Source organism: Acomys minous, assembly GCF_964271855.1.
Source record: "Acomys minous genome assembly, chromosome: 14".
NCBI classification, from domain to species: Eukaryota; Metazoa; Chordata; class Mammalia; order Rodentia; family Muridae; genus Acomys; species Acomys minous.
The window spans coordinates 85,040,737-85,064,711 of NC_140496.1; the positions used below are offsets into that span (position 1 = coordinate 85,040,737).

The 23,975-nt window shown below is 43.7% G+C and overlaps 1 protein-coding gene across 4 annotated transcripts in view; it reads right to left on the reverse strand.

Moving 5' to 3' along the window:
- Nucleotides 1–23,975, reverse strand: part of LOC311583005 (pro-epidermal growth factor-like) — a 122,459-nt gene that overhangs the window by 23,427 nt on the left and 75,057 nt on the right. For 3 of the 4 annotated variants that reach the window (XM_084756360.1, XM_084756358.1, XM_084756361.1), the window contains 11 exons: nucleotides 22,145–22,270; nucleotides 20,689–20,811; nucleotides 18,016–18,138; nucleotides 16,460–16,585; nucleotides 15,848–15,984; nucleotides 13,457–13,605; nucleotides 9,836–9,940; nucleotides 8,334–8,557; nucleotides 4,335–4,502; nucleotides 3,322–3,471; nucleotides 990–1,109 (listed from right to left, as the gene is read on the reverse strand). In XM_084756360.1, coding sequence (XP_084612486.1) covers nucleotides 990–1,109; nucleotides 3,322–3,471; nucleotides 4,335–4,502; nucleotides 8,334–8,557; nucleotides 9,836–9,940; nucleotides 13,457–13,605; nucleotides 15,848–15,984; nucleotides 16,460–16,585; nucleotides 18,016–18,138; nucleotides 20,689–20,811; nucleotides 22,145–22,270 — 1,551 coding nt within the window. The remainder of the gene's footprint in view (nucleotides 1–989; nucleotides 1,110–3,321; nucleotides 3,472–4,334; nucleotides 4,503–8,333; nucleotides 8,558–9,835; nucleotides 9,941–13,456; nucleotides 13,606–15,847; nucleotides 15,985–16,459; nucleotides 16,586–18,015; nucleotides 18,139–20,688; nucleotides 20,812–22,144; nucleotides 22,271–23,975) is intronic. The other variant, XM_084756359.1, reaches the window with a different exon arrangement.

The following is a 23,975-nucleotide window of genomic DNA, read 5'->3' on the forward strand; positions in this document are numbered from 1 at the left end:
CTTTATATCATCAAAAAGCACACTGGTGGCTCATGAGGTCCTAAGCCCCGAGCATTAGTCTTCAGACCGCAGAAGTCAGAGAAAGACTTCCACAATTGTCCTCTCACTGAGTTTTCAAACATTTATAAAGCCACAGACATGTTAATATAAAATGTTACTCAGGGGCTGAGGAGATAGCTCCGTGGATAAAGTGAGGACCCTCAGCATTCAGGTAAATGGCAGGTGGATGCGGGGGCCTCCCTTCAACCCAAGAACTTGGAAAACAGAGATGGGATGCCCGGGAGCAAGCTGTGGGTTCACGTGAGAAATCCTGTCTTAGTATACAAAATGGACATATAAAATATATAATATATACATTATACATATAATATATGAAGTGTGTGCATGTGTGTGTGTGTTAGTTAAATGTTTCAAAGTGAGCCACACTAGGTGAAGGGCAGTGAGCTGGAGGAACACGGTGTGTTTGAAGGGTAGTTAGCTCAGGGAACAGGATGCATTTGCAGTAGTTCTAGGGCTCATCTGAAAAGTACCTGCCTTATGAATCAACACAGAACATAATAGACTCAAATTTCCTAAAGTTGTTACATATTGAAAAATCACTTGGCATTCTGCTGATAAATGCACAACACAGACAAAGATTTGTAACATTTTCTGTTTATGGAGTTTCCACAGTAATTAAAGAAACCAACTAATATCATTCATCAATCGCTTTCAACTTTTCACAAGTACCCATCATTGTAGGTGTGGATGGGGAACCACTTAGATCTCTTCTGTCCTAATTGTCACCTCCAGTTATACTTCAAAGGGTTCAGCCTAGAGGCTCTCAGCATGCACAGCTCATGTCTAATCCCACAGAGCCGCGCACACTTTTCAGAGAGGGGGACCTGCGTCCGAGGTTGGGCTGCAGCCCCTTTAGGCAATGTCACAGCAGGGAGAGAACAGAGCTTCCTACGGGAAGAACAGATGCTGTTAGGACTCGCAGTTCATACCTGACACCATGATCTCAGCCACTAGTGTGTGCTGGGGCTCTGCACCGGTATCTTCTGGTACTTCAGCCTTAGTGGAGTTGTCCAATGATGTGACCTCTTTACTTACATCAGTGTTGTCACCTGTGGGGACAAAAGACTCGATTAGGTAAGCCTCTCCACTTTAAGGAAAATTTGATTTAATTTATGTAGATGGTTATTCCTTGGCTATGAGTTCAGACTTATTTTGGTAAGAAGACTGAGGGGAATGGGCAGGGCTTGTTGGAGCCAATTGGCGAGGAAAAGGGGGCTCATTTAGATCAAGGACAATGCTCCCTCTGAATATAATCAGCTCACAGTCACAGACCACAATAACAAGAAGTTGTGGGGGCCACCTCTCCCCAACTTGTCTTTTATCCTAGCTCCTTCCTTTGTTCTGCTTTTGTATTTAGAATAGCCTGGTTTAACTGTATTTTTAAAGTTGATGTGCATAAAAAGCTATACAGTAACACCCAGCTCGCAGCTCCTAGGGAGGAGGTCGTGGATTCCCAAAGGCAGCACACTGCTCAGCTGTGCGACACAGACCCCACCGCACCATGGCCACTTGCCTCACAATTGAAAGCTACTGTTTGCCTTGTCTCGCCATGTTCACATAAATACTGATGCACAAGGCGGTGGTAGCAAAGATTGTGGTGCCATAGCGCAAGCAAAGGGAATGACACCAACTTTCATCAGGAGCTGTGCCCTCCACTCCCCATTCTGTGCCCTCACAGTAAATACAAAGATGCACTTTACAAAGAGCCCATGATGATGCGGAAAGCACTGCTAATGTTTAGACTCGTTCGTTGGCCGTTAGCTCTGGAATGTTGTTGAAGTTACCATGGCTGCCTAGAGGAGATGCATGTGAGTGATTTTTGAGTTGTGGGATGAAATCCCCCTTCCTCTGGCCAGCTGGATTCACGTGAAACAAGGATGGACAGGCGAACTGTGCCATTTAGACCTGGGGAATCGACAAGGCTTTCCTCAACAATGACTGACGTGAGCCCGCCACTTCCAAGAGCGGCAGCTAGCAGCATTTGTTCCTCACTGTGGGTGAACTCTGAGAAAGCAGTGCCTGGATGGTCTGACAGTCGCTAAAGAGCAAGATCCCCTCAAAGGCTGTCAAACAGCACTGCCTTTGGTGGGCCATGAAATCTCACACACACACACACACACACACACACACACACACCCAAGTCCATGCCTCTTAGAGGCCCTGTGTGGTCCACAACACACAAGTGACATGAAGCTCTAGCTGCTGTCTCTTCTGCTAGGCTTAAAGACAGAAACATAAAGCAATGCCTCTCTTCTCATTGTACATTTTCTGCTTTGGAATATATATATTTAGTAATTATAAAATGTGTTATGCTGATCATATTAAGTTTGTTATTAATATCATTTGAACTAAGATTAAAATTTTTCAATAACCTAAAAACTGATAAGTATAATCCACATATACAAAAGAAAAAACCCTCTGGGGAATCTTATAAGTCTCTTAAGAGCATAAAGGAGTTCTGAGGCTAAGAAGTATTAAACTAATATCCTAAGGCAACAAATTAATAGGGAGAAATATGTCTGAAAACCCAATATCCAACTCCATTCCATTGGACAGAGCAATCCATTCACTGTTCTCAAGCCGTCACTTAGTTTATATTTATAACATGCCTACTAAATAATTATGCACTTTTCTAAAAAAAGGCTTAACAAAATATAAATTATCTTTGGCACATTTTTGGTAGGAAGACACTGTAAGATGGCTCCAGGTATGCCTAGTTCGGGCATGCACGAGAGACAGAAAGGTCATACATCAGGCAAGGCTCCCTCTTCCAGTCTTTCTCAACTATAGCTCGTAAAGAAATGGATCATGGGCCTTCTCAGCGTGCGTGTCCTACATTTGTTGGCTACAGTCAAGTTACTTCTATAAAGAACTCAAGTTTTCCTAGTAGGACCTACACGGTGGGAAAGAGGTTGCCTTTCATGACCCCTAACATTAAAAACATAACATTTCTATACCAAATGTCTTTAAACGTTGTCAGGCTGTGGCACAAGGTGAACATTTATTTCTAAACCCTGGAACACCCCCATTACAAATGGAGGAGAGTGTAAAGCTTAATGCTTTAAGAATTATGTGTCAATTAAATTTAGTCTATAATGAGGAACTAAAAAACTCACTGGGGGAAGGGTGCAGACACCCAGACACACGTCCCTGAAGGCACAGGAACATTTAATCCTACAAAACACTGCAATTGTCAAGCACGGATGCCCTGCTCTACGGAGCCCGGGGTAGATAAATCAGGGGCACCGCCTGCTATGTTACCAGGCAGAATCTGATGATCCTTCTGAGCAAGACACATTTTCCCATTCTGGGCTTTCACGAAACCTTCATGACACAAACACTGAGCAGTCCCGAAGCTCGCTCGGCAGATGTGGTGACAGCCTCCGTTCTTGTGTAAGCAGGGATCTGCACCTAGTAGGGAACACAGAATGTGCAGGTGGGTCAGGAGATGCCAAGGATGGTGCGGATGCAAATCCAAGGCGTCTCTGGCTGACAGTTCAGCCATTCTAAACAGAAGGAGCTCTCTCGCAGGAGTTCCTACAAGGAGGCCACGATTCTAAGACAGCTCAGAACGCTGTTAGCTTCTGCATGTTTGCTGAGCGTGGCCAGTAGTTCAGGATATAAGGCTCCTTAGTCTGTGTGACTCCTGTTTCGTGACGCAGGAGCTAGTTAAACTCAGAGATCTCCAGGGCGAGGAGCTGTGGGAGGAAGCTGTGGGACTCTTCCTTGGCTTGCTCCTGGCTGCCGCTCACCACCTGGCATATGGGGGCCGTGAGCCTCCATGGGAGACCAAGTGTGGTTAGATGTTCCACTGCAAAAAAATCTAGGTTTCCTGAGTCAGTAACTGCTAACATATCAAATAATTCTTTCTGGTGCTAAGAATTCTAAAATGGGACCCCTCTCCCCTTCCCCCTCCCTTCCTCTTTCCCGCTATCAAAAGAGTCTAAACTGCTTAGCCTTATTTTCTACAACCCAGGAGCCTTTGAAATGCAGCAAGTAAGTACAAGGGAGCAAGAGGAGGAGTGTGGCTGGTGAGATAAAGCCCAGATTATTAAAATCACCATATTAGGGGAAAATGCAAATTACTAAACTACCAAGTTTGTCTGGGTTTTGATTCAAACAATATCCAAATCTTGGACGGTCTTTAACATTTATGCAGACAGGTGAAAAAAAAAATCACAAAATCCCCTCCACCCCGCCCAGCGCCTGCTACCATTGGTTAGCACAGCCGCAGTCTCCAGTGCAGGAGGGCCAGTGGGGCGTCTCCAGTGTACCTGGTTTTGCCAATGGATGGACCACAACCAGTGACGAGGGCTTCAGCATGCTGCCTTGGAGACGTACCCTATTTTGACCAGTCCTCTTGTTCACCCTTATTACCGATGGGATAGCCCAATCAGAGACCCACACGTGATCCTCAAACACGGCTATGGCAAATGGGTGACCTGGAAGCAATTAAAAGGTCATTCGATATAGACAAGGTTTTTTTTTTTCTTCACAAGGACAAGGCTTAGAACATTATACCACAGGTGGTTGGGGTGGCTGCTGACCTACTTGGGTCTTAAGAGCACCAGGAAGGATGCTAAGGTGAGAGTGTTCTATGCTCATCTGCCACAGACTGAGATTCTTGGTCTGGCTTCCTTGTCATTTCAACGGCTGTCATAAGCAGTACCATGAATTCACAGGTAATTACAAGGACTCCCCCACCCCCCTTTACTTAAGAGTCTGAACAAGTGTTTTTTGAAATCCCCATCTCTATCACTGTATTCCCAAGTAAGCCTTTCCTGCCTGCTCTCTCTTCTTACACAGTCATCCAGGGACTGTGCTTCGGGCAGCACCCTTCTCTTCCTATTCACCTCCGCACCAAGCTCAGCCTACGAGCCTCGAACCTCTTTACTAACCCTCCTTTACCTTATCCCTTTAGCCTCTCTGACTCTTTCCTGCCATGCAGAAGGGGGTTTTCTGAACACATATTACTTGCCCTATATAGTGGGCTGCCTTCTGAGTCCTCCAGAACCAAAAACACCTCAGGAAACCGCCACACTGTCTCAAGTGGTTAGACACCAGAGTGAAGGACACACGCTTTTGGAAGCTGGCACCATGCCTCCTGTCGCCCCCGTGTGGTGGAAAACTCAAATGATTTATCATGGCCACAGCAAGTCTCCTCCACTTTACCACAGCTGGCCAGAGTGTTTAACAATCCTGTCTGCCTCTAGTCTTCTGTCCCAACGTCAAACTATAAACGCATCCTGGAAATTCCTTTTATCTGTCTATTGCGCTTTTTGTTGTGGCTAGAAAACATACAACACAGAATTTACTACCTTGGCTTCTATGTACAGCTCAGCACTGCGAAGTACACTCACACACTGCCGGGTAACTCATCTCTAGAATTTCTGCATTTTTGAAAATCTGAACCTCTATGACAACTTCCCCCTAGCCCTGAGAAATACTATTCCACCCTGTGTTTGCACGAGACTGCCCACTCTAGATAACTCGGGCAAGTACCAGTGTCTAGCATCTGTCCTTTTAGTCACTTAACATAATGTCCTCAAGGTTTGTTCATTTGAAGAATATGTTAGAATTAACTAAGTAAGGTGTTTCTACAAACACATTAGACACAATCTTCCTTTATCTTAAGGCAAAAACCCACAATAAATTGTACTTTAATTAAAGATGAATTCATCCAACCTTTTTGTTAAAAATCTCAGACTGTTGGACATGAGAGATGACTTCAGTGGTTAAGGGACAAGACTGCTCTTCTAGAGGACACAAGTTAGAGTCCCAGTGCCAGCATGGTGTCTCACACCTGTCTGTCATTCAAGTTGCAGGGGATGCAATGCCCTCTTCTGGCCCTCCATGGCACCAGGCATACGTGCAGGCAAAACAGCCATACACATAAAAGAAAAAAAAAAAATCCTGAGCTGTCAATTGTGAAAACACCACATGTATTACAGTATGGTGCTCTAGAGGAAGAAGGATGAAACAAGTAGATACGTGGAATATGCCTATCATCTCAGCACTCCAGAGGTGAAGGCAGAAGGACTGTAAGTTCAAGGTCATCCTTCGCTATATGAAAGTTAAAATCCAGCCTAGGATACATGAGACCCCGTCTCAAAAATAAATAAAATAAAATATAATGGGTTTTTTTTTTGATCCAGATGGGATGTTTTCTTCCAGTTGGGACTGTTCAGATATCTAACTACCTCTTGTAATGAAGATATGATTTCGTTTACTTGGGTAGCATTTAAAAAATAAAATTTAACTCCTCCACTAGACCCCATGCCTTACAGAAATTGTTTTTAGCTGCTATCACATCTCTACTTACTGTGAGAAATCAATGAGTATCTGTTGAGTGCAGATAGATAAGGTCCAACTATGTATGCAAACTTATCATTGGCCATGAAGAATATACTTATTTTAAAGAATCTTAGAAATATGTCCAATTTAAGTATTTTTTCTTGCTCTAGTTCATGTTATATTATCTAAAAAGTTATTGTCTCTAAACTAAGAGAATTGGCAAGATAACTAATTAGCTCCTCCCTAATGAGACTGATTTTTGATCTTCCCAACCAGAGTCTAAATCCCTAAAACACTTCCATACTCCCAGGGTCTCACACTCTCTCATACTAACCTGCTACGAGACAGACCCTCTCCAGTTTTATTCATAATAAGTTTTTTTAAGATTTATTTTTTATTCTTTATAAAGTATTCTGCCCACACGTGTGCCTGTCCACCATAACAAGGCACCAGACCTCATTACAGGTGGTTGTAAGTCACCATGGGGTTGCTGGGAATTGAACTCAGGACCTCTGAAAGAGCAGACGATGCTCTTAACTTCTGAGCCATCTCTTCAGACCCTCATAATAAGTATGAATAGCCTAGTCTTCTATTTAACTTTTTAATAACAACGCAGTCTGGGCCTCCGTGGACTGAGGTCTGCATCACCATCATAGCTTGCTCATCTTTTCCTTCTCTCTAGACTTCAATTTGACCACAGCACTGGAATCTACGTGCCTACCCTGAAACGCCGACCTTGTCACATAAATCTCTTGCTCAAGGACATTTACTGTTTCCTTAGTACATTCAAAATTCGGCACAGCCACTTTATCTTGGCCCTTCTACTTACCACATGGCTGAATTCATAAGGGTCCTGGTAGACTCCCTGAGTCCAAAGGGGCCTCCCGCGTCATTTGTACTTTTCTTTTATAGGCTACGTTGTGTGTGTTATTCACTATGTGTGTGTGTATGTGTGTGTGTGTATCACTCACTCTTCATGTGTGTGTGTTATTCCCTCTTGCATGTGTGTTACTCACTCCATGTGTTACTAACTCTGCATGTGTGTGTTAGTTACTCTGTGTGTGTTACTCACTCTACATGTGTTATTCACTGTGTATGTGTGTGTGTGTGTGTGTGTGTGTGTGTGTGTGTGTGTGTGCATCTATCTGTGTATGGATATGTGAGGGTACCTGCGGAGGCCAGAGAAGGATTTCAAAACCCTTGGAGCTGGAGTTACAGGTCAGTCTGCGCTCCTCAACTCAGCGGCCGGGAAGCCAACTCTGGTCCTCTGGAAGAATAGCAAGTACTCTTGACCACTACACCTTCTCTGCAGCCCCAGGCTCAGTGGTTTGAGGATATTTACACAGCGCATGCTCTCACATGAAGATCTGAATATGCATCAGGAGAGGGAACGTCCCTGACTAACCTTTGCCCTTGGTATTAGCTGACATTTATTAGTGCCTGAACATGATGTTATCACATTAGAATGACAGATTAAAAACTAGAAGAAATAAAGTTTTTATTCTTAAATAAGTTTGCATAAAAATTTCACTTTTATTTGGGGGAAATCTTTACAATGCTACTTTTTACTCAATATCCTAGTACTCAGTCAATCTTTCTATTTTATAATTCTTGGAGAGATCTCTCTCTCTCTAGTCTGGTTAAGTGTGTACAGATGTGTAAGCACACTCTGGAGTTAGCACTCATCAACACTCTATCAAGATGAGGAAGTCGGAGGCCAGAGACATGGCCCAGCTGTCACGGGCAAGCCCTGCTCTTACAGAGCATCTGTCTATGTTTGGTTTCCAGTACCCACATCTACAGGCTCCCAATCACCTGTGACTCCAGCTCCAGGGGACCTGATGCCCTCTTCTGGCCTTTGTGGTTACCTGCACTCATATGCACACATTCCAAAACACATACCTATGTGCACATAATTAAAAAATATAATAGTATGACTAAAATAAAGATAAAAAAAATCATCCACCTCAAAGTCTCACCTACATCGTTCTGGACAAGTCTTCGGCGTTTGGAACCATCCAGATTAGCCATTTCAATCACAGACAGCTTGGTGTCACACCAATACAAAGTGTCAGTTAAATAGTCAATCGCGATGCCGCTGGGCTCCAATAGATTAGAGCTGGCTACCAGCACCCGGCCGGAACCTTGAAGGGAAGAGCTTTCAATCCGTGGATATATCCCTACGTCCGCCCAGAACAGTTTCCTTCAATCAAGAGAACTCACAGGTCAGATTTGCATGAAGAAAACTTTTGCATTCTTTCAACACTGAGATACAGACAGAAATCACTGTAGGGTGTAGAGCGTGGTACACCAAGAAATGCACAAGGGGAAATTCAGCACAGAATGTTAAACAATCAAAAGCAAAAACAAAGAAAATCCTTGATTACCAGGTCTGTATAAAGCATCTTGGACAGAAAATGATATCAGATCATTAGATAGAAAAAGGAACTGATTTTTAAAAGTGTAGAACATTACTAATCAAATTTGTACTTGAATGAACACTGTTAAATTGGCAGCAAAATGGAATCAATTTGGTAGCTTGTTCTTATATTATGTATATTACTAAATTACAATAGAAGAAATAGTGTGGTTACCCGCTTCCTGGATTTATGCAAGGTTCTGTGCCTACTAAGATCATTTTAACTTCTATGAACCAGACATATTTTCTTAAAATACCAATATGGCTTACTATCTAGTTGGCTTGTTTAGAAATGGGTTCTCATTGCTTTAACCATTTGGTTGGCTCCAGCAATTTTCAGTTACTACCGAAACATTGTCCAGAGACCACTATAAAATTTCCACCAAAAATAAAACAGGATTGTGTTTCTCTTTGCTGTCTAACAACTCTGAATAAACTCTTTATTCTCCTTAATTCTCTACCTTCAAACCAAAACGTGATGCCAGTTCACAGCGAGTAGCATAGACTCGACCAAGCTTTCATCATTTCCATTTCTGCATGTCTCCTCGTGGTGACCTCTACCATTTGAAGTCACCTCAAGGCTTTTCTAAATAAAGCTGATAAGTCGACACTCCTAATTTCATTTTCTGCTTAAAAAAAAAACACTGTAGATTAAAAAAAATTTTTTTGTAAATAAACAATTTAAATGTTTTTATGTATATGAGCATTTCGCTTGCCTGTAACGTTTCATGCCTACTACCTGTGGAGTCAAGAGAGGTTATCAGATACAGATGGTTGTGAGCTGCCATGTGGGTGCTGGGAACCAAACCCAGGTTCTCTGGAAGAGCAGTCGTAAGATTTTTAAGGAAAGCAGATTCAGGGGCTTAAGACTACTTGGTTAGTGAGAACCAAGAGATGAGGAAGGGACGCCAGCTGTCAGTCATACTGGCTCTGAAGATCTGAACAAAAGTTCGTGGCTTCCGACTGCACCGGCCACCTGAAGTCTTAGCCCAAATTCTGGTCCTGAGCATCTCAGACATGAACAGCTGCATAAGCTCAGCTAAAGTTTTCATAAACATCTACCTGGCCTTCGGATGCACAGCTATTCCTCGTGGCTTCGAGATGCCCTCTTTGATGATTACTTGAAAGTGCTTCCCATTCAACTCACTCCCTCCAATGAGAGACTTCCTAAAAGGAATAAGTAAGGAGGGAGGTGTTACATCATCGTTTTCAAATAAAACTCTCCTTTTTCTCATCTAGTACATAAACAGTATCTCCCTCCCTCCTTCCCTCCCCCCACCACACACACACACACACACACTCACACACATACACACACACTCACACACATGTACACACACACTCACACACACACACATGCTCATTAAATTAGTATGAACAAGGCCCCTACACACACAAAAAAAAATTCTATTGATTTAAAATAGAAATAAAAAGGCAGTGGTGGTGCATGCCTATAATCCCAGCACTTGGGAGGCAGAGGCAGACAGATCCATGAGTTTGCAGCCAGCCTGGTCTACAGAGTGAGTTCCAAGACAGCCAGCGAGACACAGAGAAACCATATCTTGAAAAACTAAAAACCAAACAAACAAAACCAAAACCAGTTAACTAACACCACATATTGATCCCAGGCACGGGACAGGGTAAAGGGGGATTGCCGGCAACCTGGCAGAAATAAGGCCAAAGTGCAAATGTTTAGTCTTTTCCTTTTCATAGTCATTCAACTCCTGCTGGAAGCCAGAGGGTGGGGACCGGGGTGGGGGGCAGAGCAGTGGGTCACAGATCATGGGGAAGAAGGCACAAGGCAACATAGGATAGCGGGGGGGGGGGGTGGGTGGGCAGGGCACTTACATGGGCTCTCCAGTTTTCTTCCATGCTGCTTTAGGGCAGATGGAGTGGAGCAGTGAGCCCATGTCCACCACTTCACCTCCCATGGTTCCAGGCCCTTTGTAGCCACATTCTACTCCTCTCTGGTGGGAGGGAATGGATGCTTACGTGTGTGGCCAGGGGTAATAAAACCACCTTCTCTGATCTCACTGTTACATCACTAATACATTTCAACTGCTTGGAGCAGGAGACATGCAATGAGAATTGAGCTCCCCATGGTACTGTTCAGTTCAGGTCGAAAGCAAGGCCAGACTCAGGGCTGGTGATGAGAAAGCAAAGACCGAGGGACTACTTACAATTGTTGGGGTCCTCCACAGAGAGTCCCCTAAAGAACAAGCACCCATAAATCTTTACCTTTATGGTTCAACTAACTTTAGGAGTCAGGAGTCCCTAATATTAATTAATAACTGCACAGAATTATCAATGCATCATGCTCATATATGAGTGTCTTTTTCTCAACCAATAAAGTCATTACTCTCCCTCCTTGGTTTTTTATTGGCTCAGAGTTGCCATGCAATCTAATACCTAGGATTAAAGTCTCAGCTATTTAAATCAAATTTCTAGCTAATATCAAGGCTTTTAAACTACAAACCTCTCATTTCCAGACAAATGAAAGGTTTTGTTTAGGCAGCTGCCTTTAGAGGGGGAGAGGACTTAAGACGTCACCGGGCTGGGGAGTCTGAGGTCTGGCTCTGCAGGCTCCAGCTGTGCCCATCTCCTTCCTGAAGGCAGTGCCTGGGCAGTAGGCACTAATCACACACTGGGCAAATTAGAGGTGCCTCCTGACGGTGGGGGAAATGAGGAGAGAGCCACCTCAGAGGAGCAGGGAGCTGTTGGCATCTGTGATCCTGATAAACGTTTACGCTTCTGAAAACAACCACATACTAGCTCTGTCATTACCCCCCGGCTGACACGGAGACTATCCTTTTAAGTCGAGTCCACACGGAGTAGGCTGTTATTATGACGGGTGTCATTGTTTTGGCAGGAGTTGATTTAAATCTGTTGCAGGACTCTGGGTCTCACCCATTCCAATGCTAAGTGAAGGGGACAGGGCCTCTCTCTGAATGTTCTGCGGGACCAAGCCTTGAACCCAAGCCTTCACATGCTAAAGCGTATGCTCGGGGCCCAAGCAGCACCCCAAGCACCTTTCTGTGATGACTCAGGGAACAGCTGACCTTGATTTCACAACCTAACCCTGGGAAAGCTGCTTTAGCACTTTGCTCATAAATTCTCTTAATCTTTACATTGGAGATCTGAAAGCATACCTGTTAGGGACTTAGTAGTATCCTGGATGGAATGCTCTTGGCGCAGTACCTAGTATACTGTGATTATTTAATAGACAGATGCACAAACCATAAAAGAAGGAAGGCAAAGGCTAAGTAAGCAAATGAGTAAAAGGCCACGCTCAACCTGGCCACAGAGAGAGCATTTCGTGGGTAGCTGCACACCATATTGCACATCTGGCTCACTGCAAAGAGCCTGTTGGCTTCCTATGGCCAGAGATCTTCTGTACACAGAATGGCTGTGCCTGAACACATGAGCCTGGTCCCTGGGACTCTGCTCTCTGAGTTGGAACTACCACTCTCCCAGATGTGAAACCTCAATTAATTTTCTTTTCCTTTCACATGGCTGAATGGGCCCCAGACGCTCAGAATGGCCACTGCTCACTCTGTGCTTTTCAGTTACTTGGAAGAAATAGTCTAGAACACACGGTATCTCTCCTATCATCTGGTGCACACTGCTCTCCCAGAAGCGAGGAAGTGGGCTCTCTTGAGTACCATGAAGGAGGCAGCCCCCTTGCTCATCTGTCCTCATCCTAACCAGCCCTGTTCATTCTCAGGCTCACACAGCCCACAGGCCACAGGGACAGAGGGGGCCCCAGAAGACAGGAACACCCAGACTTTGCTTCTCTTCTTTCCCACAAAGCAAAGGAGCCTACCGTACCCGACCTCAGAAAATGTCTCCCACTCTTCCTTCATGCCTGTTCAACAGAAGCCAGCACAGGAATTTTAGTGGAAGACTAGTCACCCAGCTGCTGTGTAAACAACCTGAAAGAACCTCAGCCTCTCTGGGCCTTAAGTTCTCCACCCATAAAATGAAGGGCTTGGGCCAGCTGATCTTCGGCACTCTGGGCCTTTCTTTCACTTGGCAACTGTTTACACATGGCCTAACTCTCCCATGACCTCTAGTTACACCAAGCATTTGTACTCATTTTTTTGTTTTGTTTTGTTTTGTTTTGTTTATCAAGACAGCGCCTCTCCTGTGTAGCCTTGGCTGTCCTGGGCTCCCTTTGTAGACCAGGTTGGCCGCGAACTCACAGTGATCCGCCTGCCTCTGCCTCCCAAGTGCTGGGATTAAAGGCATGCACCACCACACCTAGCTTGTACTCATTTTTTTTTAAATGGGAAAATATGCCAGTTCTTCTCAGCTAAACTCAGAACTGACCACGACAGATTCCATGTCCTTCTCTACTGCGTCTTCTGGAAGATACCTAGGAGAGAGTCTTATGCACAGCAAATGTTTCCTGGTGGTGCTCAGTCAGGTCTCAGGCTGGGCTGATGACAATGGTCTGAACGGCAAAAGCACATGCCACTTTCTTAGTCCTTGAAATCCTACCATCGCTGTGGTCCCTGTCCCATGAAAGGAGTGTCTTGCTTGGGGAAGGACAAGCAGGATGGACAGCCATGGAGCCTTCTCTCGTCCTCACCAAGTGGCCAATATATAGAGGATAAAACCAGTAGCATCACCCACTTCCTCACCTCCATGTCCTGTGACATAAAACTAAAGCAAGAAGCATACCCACTGTCTGTCCAGTAGACTCTCCGGCCAATCCAGTCCACAGCAAGACCTTCTGGTGTGTCTACACCTTCCTTGATAATTCTTTCCCGCTGGGAGCCATCCATGTTAGCCCTCTCTATCCACTTCAGGGCCGTGTGTGCAAAATATATCTGCAAAAGAGAAGCAGGCATCTCTGATTGCGTTTCTAGTATTAATGTAGAATATATATGAAGGGTTAACAGGTCTTCAGGTCAGGCAATGTCATTATTACCAGAGACAGACAGACATCTCTACAATAAGTCACAATTCTGCTACTCCCGAACATGTGTAACCTCCAGCACTTAGTCTCTGTGTGGTAGTTTGAATAAGAATGGCTGCCATAAAAAGAAGACGAAGGAGAAGAAGAAGAAGAAGAAGAAGAAGAAGAAGAAGAAGAAGAAGAAGAAGAAGAAGAAGAAGAAGAAGAAGAAGAAGAAAAGAAAGAAAAAGAAAGAAAGAAAGAAAAAAGAACGGCTGCCATAGGCTCATAGATTTGAATGCTTGGTCCCCAAGGAGTGGCACTATTAGGAGGTGTGGCCTTGTTGGGGTAGGTGTGACCTTGTTGGAGGAAGTGTGTCACTCGGGGTGGGCTTGGAGATTTCAGGTACTCAAGCCAGGCCCAGTCTCTCTCTCTCTCTCTCTCTCTCTCTCTCTCTCTCTCTCTCTCTCTCTCTCTCTCTCTCTCTCTCTCTCTCCCTGCCGATCCAGATGTAGAACTCTTAGCTATCTCTCCAGCACCATGTCTGCCTGATGCTGTCATGCTTTCTGCCACGGTCTCAAATGACTAAACCTCTAAGGCAGGCCCAGTGAAATGTCTTTCTTCATAAGAGTTGCTATGGTCATGGTGTATAGAAATAGAAATATTCACAGCAATAGAAACACTCTGTCTCATTCCCTCTCTCTCTGTCTCTGTCTCTTGGTCTCATTGTCTCTCTGTGTCTCTGTTTCTCTCTCTCTCTTACACACACACACACACACACACACACACACACACACACACACACACACACACACCCTTAGCTCCTATACTGTTAATTTAGTTTTCTTTGATGACTGGTCAGTGACACAGCATGTGTACTTGCTCCTTAATACCTTCTTCAGCTGGAAGGAAAGCAGTGATTTGCAGATGAATGAGGACAAGCTGACCTGATCTAATCACTTCAGCCCCCAGCACTCTACTTAAGGTTAATTCAGAAAACATGGATGCTCTGTCAGTTTTCACCACTTGCTTGCTTACCTGCCTCAGCTCAGTCATAGCGCCTCAATTTCACAGACTACAGAAATGAGGCCATTAGATGCTGCAGTCTCTGTCATCTCGAGGCCTTCATCTTGCCAAGCTCTGCAGCGGCCAAGGGCTTCACATGACTATGCGTGTACGGGGCCGGCTATGCTGCCTCCGAAGGCATGTAACCAACCATACACAGCCTAATCTCTCATACAAATCACCTGGGATCTTGCTAAAATGCAGGTTCTTGTTCAGTAGTTGGGGGTGGAGCCTAGAATTTGCAGTTCTAAGAAGCTCCAGATGGGCCAAAGGCCACAGCTTGAGTAGTAAGAAAGTAAAAACGCTAAGCAGAGAACGACAAACAGCCACCTGACCTCAAGTGTGTTCTCTCATGTAAATACTGTTATGTGTTAGGCTGCCGTTTTCACATAAGCCATAGAGCTTGTTTCCTGTGTTTTATACTTAAGTAGTCCCTAAGTCTCCTCTCCCAGTGACATACATTTAATGCCAATTACTTTTTTAAAATATATTTTATTAATTTGTTCATATTACATCTCAATTGTTATCCCAGCCCTCCCTTTCCTCCCTCCCTCCCATTTTCTCCTTACTCTCCTCCTCTATGACTGTGACTGAGGGGGACCTCTTCCCCCTGTATATGCTCATAGGGTATCAAGTCTCTTCTTGGTAGCCTGCTGTCCTTCCTCTAAGTGCCACCAGGTCTCCCCATCCAGGGGGCGTGGTCAGTTACTAACTCACACTTCTCAGGCCCCAAGCCCAACCCGCCCTCTTCTCATACTAACAGATAATCAGAAAAACCTACGCCTGGGACAAACTCTGTGGGTGAAGTACCGTGCTGGTCTCCCACCTGTGCCTCCAGAGAGGAAAACAAAATGAGGCTGCTGCACAATCTGCCCAGTAAGACGGCTAAAAGGGAGCAGGGTATGGCTGTCATAGCTCAAGCGTCCTTAACGTCCCTCAATGCATATATTTAACCTGTTCTGGGTCCAATCATTGTGAGTGTGGCAGAGCATTTTCAAGTAGCCCAGGTCATCAGTGAAGCTAAAATCCTCCAGTCATGTAATAGCAATTTCATATTCTGTTCATGAAAAACAAAAACAAAAACAAAAACAAAAACCCAGAAGGTGTACCTTGCTTTCCACAGGGTCATAATCCAGGGCAAAAACCATCCCCATCTGCCGGCTGAGCAGAGTTCCATAGTCTGTTCCATCGAAATGCATGTGTCGGATGTCCCGAGAATTGGCAAACAGTAAAAATGGCTGTGGTCCTGTTAACAAAAATTTCAAACATGGCTGAATTCAGCGTGCCTAAAACCCCACGGCACTGTGACTCTTGCTTCTCACTGCACTCTCTTCTGTGACTCCTGCAATACTAGTGTGCTCAGCTGCCCACCAGCGCGACAAAGACAGGGGGAAGACTTCCTTCCTCTTCTTGGGAAGCACCACCACACGATGTCACCCCAGTCCTTATTCATAGAAAGGACGACATTAAATAACCCGAACCACAGGAATCAAAAGCAAATTACGTTTTCATACTTTTTTTTTTTTTTTGGTTTTTCGAGACACAGTTTCTCTGTGTAGCCTTGGCTGTCCTGGACCCACTTTGTAGACCAGGCTGGCCTCGAACTTACAGCAATCCACCTGCCTCTGCCTCCCGAGTAATGTGTTCATACTTCTAACGTGACACTATTTTTAAATAATCTGTTTTTCAAGGAGAGACTTTCAAACAACCAAGGCACTAACCTGAAGCTGCACAGCTTTTCTGGTCCAATTGTAGGTCATACCCAGGAAAGCAGCCACATTCCCAGGATACTGGGCTGAGAGGAAGGCAGATCTGGCTGCATCCGCCATTATCAGTTGATGAACAACCTACAAAAACCAGCCACTGGGTAATGATGTCATATCACACAAAATAGAATAATTTTTCATGAAAGAACTCTAAGGAAGCAACTGTATTTCCTTTTAGACCCTGATGGCATAAGGTTAGTGTGTAATTCAAATAGTTGATTTCTGCACCCCCCATATCTGGTTGGGAGCCTTACTACAAGAATTTCCTGACTAAATGTTATATGAACGCTGCTCCCCAATTGTCCCCTGATATGGCAATAAAGCAGCTTACAGCCAATCAATGATCAGGAGAGAGAATAGGGCTGGACTTCCTGCCAGTCAGGGGAGGAGGAGTTAGAAGAGGAAGTAAGGGATTCAGCCAGGGGATTCAGCAAGGGAATTCAGCCAGGGGATTCAACCACAGGCTGAGGTGCAGCAGGGATGAAGAAGACTCAGCTGGAGCAAAGAAAGAACTAAACAGCAAGTAACTTGGGGATTTTGGCAAAGATGGAGTCAAGATAACATAGAAGGTTAAGAACAAACAAACTGCTCAAGATTGTGTCGTAAAACCTTATAAACAAATAAATATAAAGGCATCTCCAATATTTGTGTGATAGACGGGTTAAAAGACAAACTAAGAGAAACAGAGTTATATAAAAAATAACTATAACAAGATCCATCTTCTTAGTCAATCCTTTGGCTGCCATCAGGTTTATTTTCAGAGTTAAGAGGGAAATGTCACAGTATCCACTTCCCCATAACCCAGCATGTTGGTGTTAACCCTTCACACTCCACTGCCCTCATTTTTGTGCTACACCACTGAGTTCAGAAACACACACACACTGGCAGCTGTGTGGACAAAGAAATGCATTTTGATTATGTCCTAACTGTTCTTGCTGAGTAATGCAATTTTTAAATCTCATACATTTTTGGCCTCTTGGCTTTTGCCTTTTTGTTTGTTTGTTTTGTTTTTCAACGACCTTAAACTCACTTTATTTTCAATTCTAGATTTGGGCAAACCTAAGTTTCACCAAATACATGTTTTCATTTTTTGCATATTTTCTAAACAATTAAAAACTACTTAAAACTCTTCTGCTAATCTTGAGTTCCATCCAGATTTCTGTATGCTTAAGCCTCTAGGGAGAGAAAAGCACAGGGTTATTTATTAGTTTCCTACAACATACTGGGCACCCTGCGTCCCTCTGGCAGCACTAAGATCATATGAACCACTTACACCACACTGCTAGGACCTGGTAATGCTAGTCTAGGACTAACAATGTCAAAGAACACTCTAGAAATCACTCCACTCTGATGTTTTAAAAACCTCTCAAATTTACATATTAATCTGTTGCATATGTGTCTTTTGGTATGTGATAACTGGATAATCTCATCTGCTTATACAATAAGGTTATACTTTTAGTGTCTCTTAGAAGATTCATATTGTCAAGTCAACAAAAGGCAAATAAACTCACCACTGCACGTTTTCCCATCTGTCTTAAGCACTGAACCTTCAGGGCAGATACACAGTGGACCATCTGATGTCAGAACACAGCCATGGCTGCATTCTGACGTGTTGCTTGGACAGGAAACAAGTTCTAATCAAGGAAGAACAAAGTAAGGTTAGTGTTAAATTGGGTTGTGAAATTTTGTTACACTCACTTGCTACTCTGAAAGGAGGAAGCTGAATTAAACAAAAATCTAATGTTTATAAGATGCCACAGAATTGAAAAACATCAAAACAAGGAACAAAATATCAATCGTTTAAAAAGTGAAGATCTAGGAATAACTGCATAGTGATTTAAGCAAACTTAAACCCTACTCTGTACCTTGCATGAAAAATTAATTCCATTAAATTCAAATACAAATTTATAATGTGTTTTTTAGAAATTCTTGAAGCTTTGAGAATTAAGTAAAACTGCATTGTTACTGTTGGCAAATGATGGGGCCTATAGTCAGCCCATTTACATCCAATCTTTTAGGATATTTACTAATAGGTTGGAAGCAAGTCTCATATGTGCAATGATGATAGGTAATTTCCAAACAGTTCGTTATTTATCATCCATCCATTTCCATGAGTCTGGCTTCATAAACCCAGATGATATACAGACAGACATTCTCCATCACCTGTGAAACAGGACTGCATGGTTTCAGACATGCGTTCGTACACTGGTAGTGCTAACAGTAAATTAAAAACCAGGACTAGAAATCTGAAATCCTAAATTGGCACTGGGGATATCCATTGGAATTCACAAGGTTTTTTGGTTTTCTCTGTTTAGTAAGTACACTCTAACATTGATGCCCCCAAACCTAGAAATGACTAATTCACTAGCAAACTATGTCCTCTAAATACAAATTTCCACTTAATTTGTCCTATACTGTAAGATTCATGTCTTGGGAAAGCAAATTGTAAATGAAAGTTCTCAGCTAGGCATGGTGGTGCACTTGCAACTCCAGCACTCTGGGAGGCAGAGAAAGGTGGATCTTTGTGAGTTCAAATCCAGCCTGGTCTACAAAGAGAGTCCAGGACAGCGAGGGCTATTACACAGAGATACCCTGTCTTGAAAAACCAAGCAAAAAGCTTTTTAATGACAGGGCTAGAATATTACTTCAAAACTCTATATCTTGGTGGAAGTACAAATTTACTTATAATGTATTCTGGCCAAGAAATGTCAATGTTGAATCTATTCCAGTCTATAGATATAATTACAAGTTTGCAGACCATTGCAGGGACATTTCAAAAGCACAATTAACAAAATCCACAAAAGAAGAAGCTCTGGAGTGGGCTGGAGAGATGGCTCAGTGGTTAAGGGCACTGACTACTCTTCCAGAGGTCATGAGTTCAATTCCCAGCACCCACAGGTGGCTCACAACCATCTATAATGTGATCTGATGCATACTGTTTACATAATAAATAAATCTTTAAAAAAAAGAAGCTCTGGAGTAAATAAAAATAGTGAATGTAATGAATACTATACAAAGAATAATAAGAATCTGAAAGAGAGGCCGGGCGTGGTGGCACATGCCTTTAATCCCAGCACTCGGGAGGCAGAGGCAGGCGGATCGCTGTGAGTTCGAGGCCAGCCTGATCTACAAAGCGAGTCTAGGACAGCCAAGGCTACACAGAGAAACCTTGTCTCAAAAAACCAAAAAAAAAAAAAAAAAAAAAAAAAAAAGAATCTGAAAGAGATGGATACATCAAGTTAATACATGTTATTCAAACAAATAAATTATGTAGGGAACTTTAAAAAGATAATTTAAACCTAGCCAGTTGTGGTGGTGCATGCCTTTAATCCCAGCACTCAGAAGGCAGAGGTAAGTGGATTGCCATGAGTTTGAGGCCAGCCTGGACTACAAAGCGAGTCCAGGACATCCAAGGCTACACAGAGAAACTCTGTCTCAAAAATCCAAAAAAATTAAATAAGATAATTTAAACTTATACCCTCTACAGTACAAGCTTATGTGTACTTGAAGGTTTTATTTTTATTAGTTTTTTATAGTGTCACATAATAGAAGATAAAAGAAAAAAATTGATGCTGTTAAAATTATTGTCTCTTTAATCCCAGCACTTGGGAGGCAGAGGCAGGCTGATCGCTGTGAGTTCAAAGCCAGACTGGTCTACAAAGCGAGTCCAGGACAGTCAAGGCTACACAGAGAAACTCTGTCTCAAAACAACAACAACAACAACAACAAAATATTGTCAAATTATAAGAATATAAAAGTAGTATTGTGATTATATCTAAACATTAAATAATATAGATTAAAATATAATATGTATGTTTGTTTATTACTATAGTTTTATTTCTCTCACCCTGATGGCTTTATTTCCTTTTTTCTTTTTTTAATAGGCCTGTAATAGAGCCTAGTTATACATGTGGTTGTTGGCTTTTAAGACAAAGGCCTTCTGGGTAGGCCAGGCTTCCCTTGAACTTGTGATTCTCCCACCTCAGCCTTGAGAGTGCTGGGATTACAAGTCTGTACCACAACGTCCAGCTTCAGCTAGCCGTGTTTTATAAAAGCAAAATGAGGCAAAACCCCCAGGCACTCTTGATGCGCACTGCCAACCGAAGACCACCCACTCAGATCACGGCCAGCTTAGGGCCTTTACTGAAAAGAAAATAATACAATAACGGCTTGCTGTGGCTTACCGTGACATCGCTTCCCATCAGGAAGCAGAACGAATCCTGTAGGGCATGTGCAGTAATAGGACCCAGGGGTGTTTTCACACCCAAGAGTACAGCCATGATTCTGAAAGGCACACTCGTTGACATCTGCACAATGAGAACAGCAACCCACAGTCAGTTAGCCATGAAAATAAACTGTGATACCCCTAATTAGCACAAGGTAGGACATCTCAAGCTTGCTTGTGCTGTAACTCACCGTGGGCGAGGGTGACAGAAATCAGCTCAGCGCTCACGAAGTCACTCCTATTGCGCCAGAGTTACTTATCCCTGTCTCAAATGTCTAGACTGCCATTTACCCTTTAATAAAAGTTGATACAAGACCACCTGCAGAGCTAGGAACTCCTTTTTGTGACTCTGAGGGTTGAACCAAGTGGTCTTGCGTGTTAAGCAAGCACTCTGTTACCAAGCTGCATTCCCTCTTCTTTATTTGGAGAAAAGATGGCTACACCTCCACAGCTGGCTTGAACCCACTAGGAAGCCCAGGGGTGGCCTTGAACTTCAATCTTCTCATAGCCTCCCATGAAGCTGGGATTGGAGATTTTTTAGCAAGTTTAGGATATTTCCTGTTCTACTTTTGGTTTTTCTGTGTACACAACTGCATATTCTTAAAAAAAAAAAAAAGTAATTTCTCTAAGGATTACTATATTGGACCAGGAATGTCCAAGCAGGAGGAGGCCTAGATAAGGACCCAGCTGGATTCGGTTTCCCAAGCTTCTCTCTAGCTATTGTGTGGGTTAAGATGTGAGGGACACCCTCAATCTGGTTGTAGTATGGAATTACTCCTATATATGTTTAAGAAAGGAAATTGCTCATCCCGATAATTTGCACAAAGACATGGAAACAAAAAAGATTTATTGACTGCATTCATAAAACTCTGGCTTAAATCCGAAGAGGTGGCCCAGAGGTTAAGAGCACTCGCTGCTCTTACAGAGGACCTGGGTTTGGTTCCCAGTACCTACATGGTGGTTCACATCTTTAATCCCAGTTCCAGAGGGTCCCCACGCCCTCCCTCTTCTAGTTTCCACATGACCAGGCATGCCCTTGGTGCATGCACTTTGTACATGCAGGCTCTCATAAACACAAAATTAAAATGATAAATCTTTTAAAAGAAAAAGAAAAATCCTGGCCTTTTATCAGCCCCCCCTCCCGCCCCCCAGTAACTTCCTAATGGGCTGCATCTAGCAACAGAAGTATATAAAAAGACCTGAGAGTGTAACAGAAATTAAAATATAAGAAACAGTTCTCTCCTGGGAAAGGAAGAAAGGGAGGGAGGGAAACGACTTAAGTTTGTTTCCCTTGGAGGCCGTGGGCAACGTCTGCCTCCCACGAAAACGACCCACAATCAGCCAGGCAGGCGCACTCCACCTGCAGCGAGCTTTCGCCTGTCAAAGGGCTTGCTTTCCCTGCGCGCGCCCTTTACCTTCGCAGTACTTCCGGTCTCGGCTTAACGCATAGCCCTCCGCGCATGCGCACGCGTGGGACTTGGGGCCTCGCTCACACAGGCTGTAGCGGCATTGTCTTCTCCTCTGTTCGCAAAGTTCCGAGTCTAAAACGGAAGATGGTTTATTTCAGAGCTAGAGAAGATGCGGTTTTTTGACAGAGGGCCTTTCTGGAACTCCTATTGATTTTACAGGGCGGGGGCGGGATGGGGGGCGGGGAGAACGAGAGCTAACCTCCCCGTGACGTCACAGCGGCGCCGCCTAGTGCGCAGCTCCGCTCCAATCAGCGCGCAAACAGGCTCCCCCTCCCACCCACCGCCAGTGCCCAAGCCTCTTTATTCGCCTAATCACAAGGCTCCTGCCCGGACTCTGGGTCAAGGCAGGGCGTCCTAATTAGCAGGAGCCGGCCTTTCTTAGTTTGCAAATGAGCATAACTTACCAGCGCTTTCATTTTATTTGGTATTTGTATATAGAAGCCATACATACTATGTCTTTAAGAATTTAAAATGCCTTCTTGACTGAAATATGCTTCAGATCTGATACTGTTATTTAAAGAAAGGGGTTTCATACTTAATATATACCACTGACATATGCCTTACTCCTGATATTTCGTTTTACTCCTGCTAGCATCCCGTGTGTTACGAAATATCCCAGGGGATATAAAGTATGCTCAGTGAAACGGATGCTTGGGGGGGCGGGGGCATTAGCTAGAGTTGGTTTAAGTCACGGTATAACTGAGTGATAGCGTTACATTTGTGGTTATTAAACATAAATTGAGGCTAAATGCACTACGATGAGTAAGTGGGTTAACATAAGTGCTTTTGACTTTTTAGAGCCAAATGTCAAGAATTAACGACGATAACATGTATCCTTTTTCAAAAAGGTAACAAGAACTCTGCCTATTTTTGCTCCCCTCCTCCATTTTACCAATTTTAATCGTTTGGTATTTTGTACAGTGCTTTAGAAATACAGAAGTAAGCTTGAGGGTAAGCGCAAAATTTCAGAATGCCAGAAATACAGAGACCTGGGAAGGGTCAAGAAAGACGATTGGAGATGGGCGGGGGGGGGGGGGGGGGGCACGAGCCTTTATCCCCAGCTCCCTGGAGGCAGAGGCAGAGGCAGAGGCAGAGGCAGAGGCAAGAACAGAGAGAGAAAGAGAGAGAAGTGAAAACAGGGTCAAAAGATAAATTTTGAATGAATTTAGTTAAATGGCTTCTTTGGCTTTAATTTGCAACCCATAAATTGAGCTGCATTTCATCTAAATGTGGAGAGGTGCCGCGCTGCCAGCAGTGGAGCAGCTGGCCTGAGTAGGAAAGAGGAAATGGCATCATACAAAGATCAGATCGGTTGGCTTCCATTCCTCCCCTTGTCAGGGCTAAAACAGAACAGCATTGTCCTGCTTGGGAAACCAAACTGCGCCGTGATTTGCTGGCATCACTCTCCTGATTGCTCAGGTCACATAACCAATCAGTGATGTGAGACATCTCTGTGGTTGTGTCTGTCCAGGACCTGCTGCAGGACCTCAGTTAGCGTAACCCCGTGACCTGCCATGCATTTTTAGTCAACATCAGTGAGAAACATAGAATAGGGGACCCCCCCCCAGGAGTCTACATATTACAGAAGCTAAGAGCAATCCTGATGCCAGGGCATTCAAAATACACTTTTAATAAGTCTAGCCTAGGCTACTGCATGTTAGTTGCAGGTAAGTAACTACTTTTAGCTAATGTAGCTTACTAAAAACTATTTGAATTACTTTTTTCAAATGTCTTAGCAGAGTTAATCCACCATCTTGACAACTTACAATACACTTAC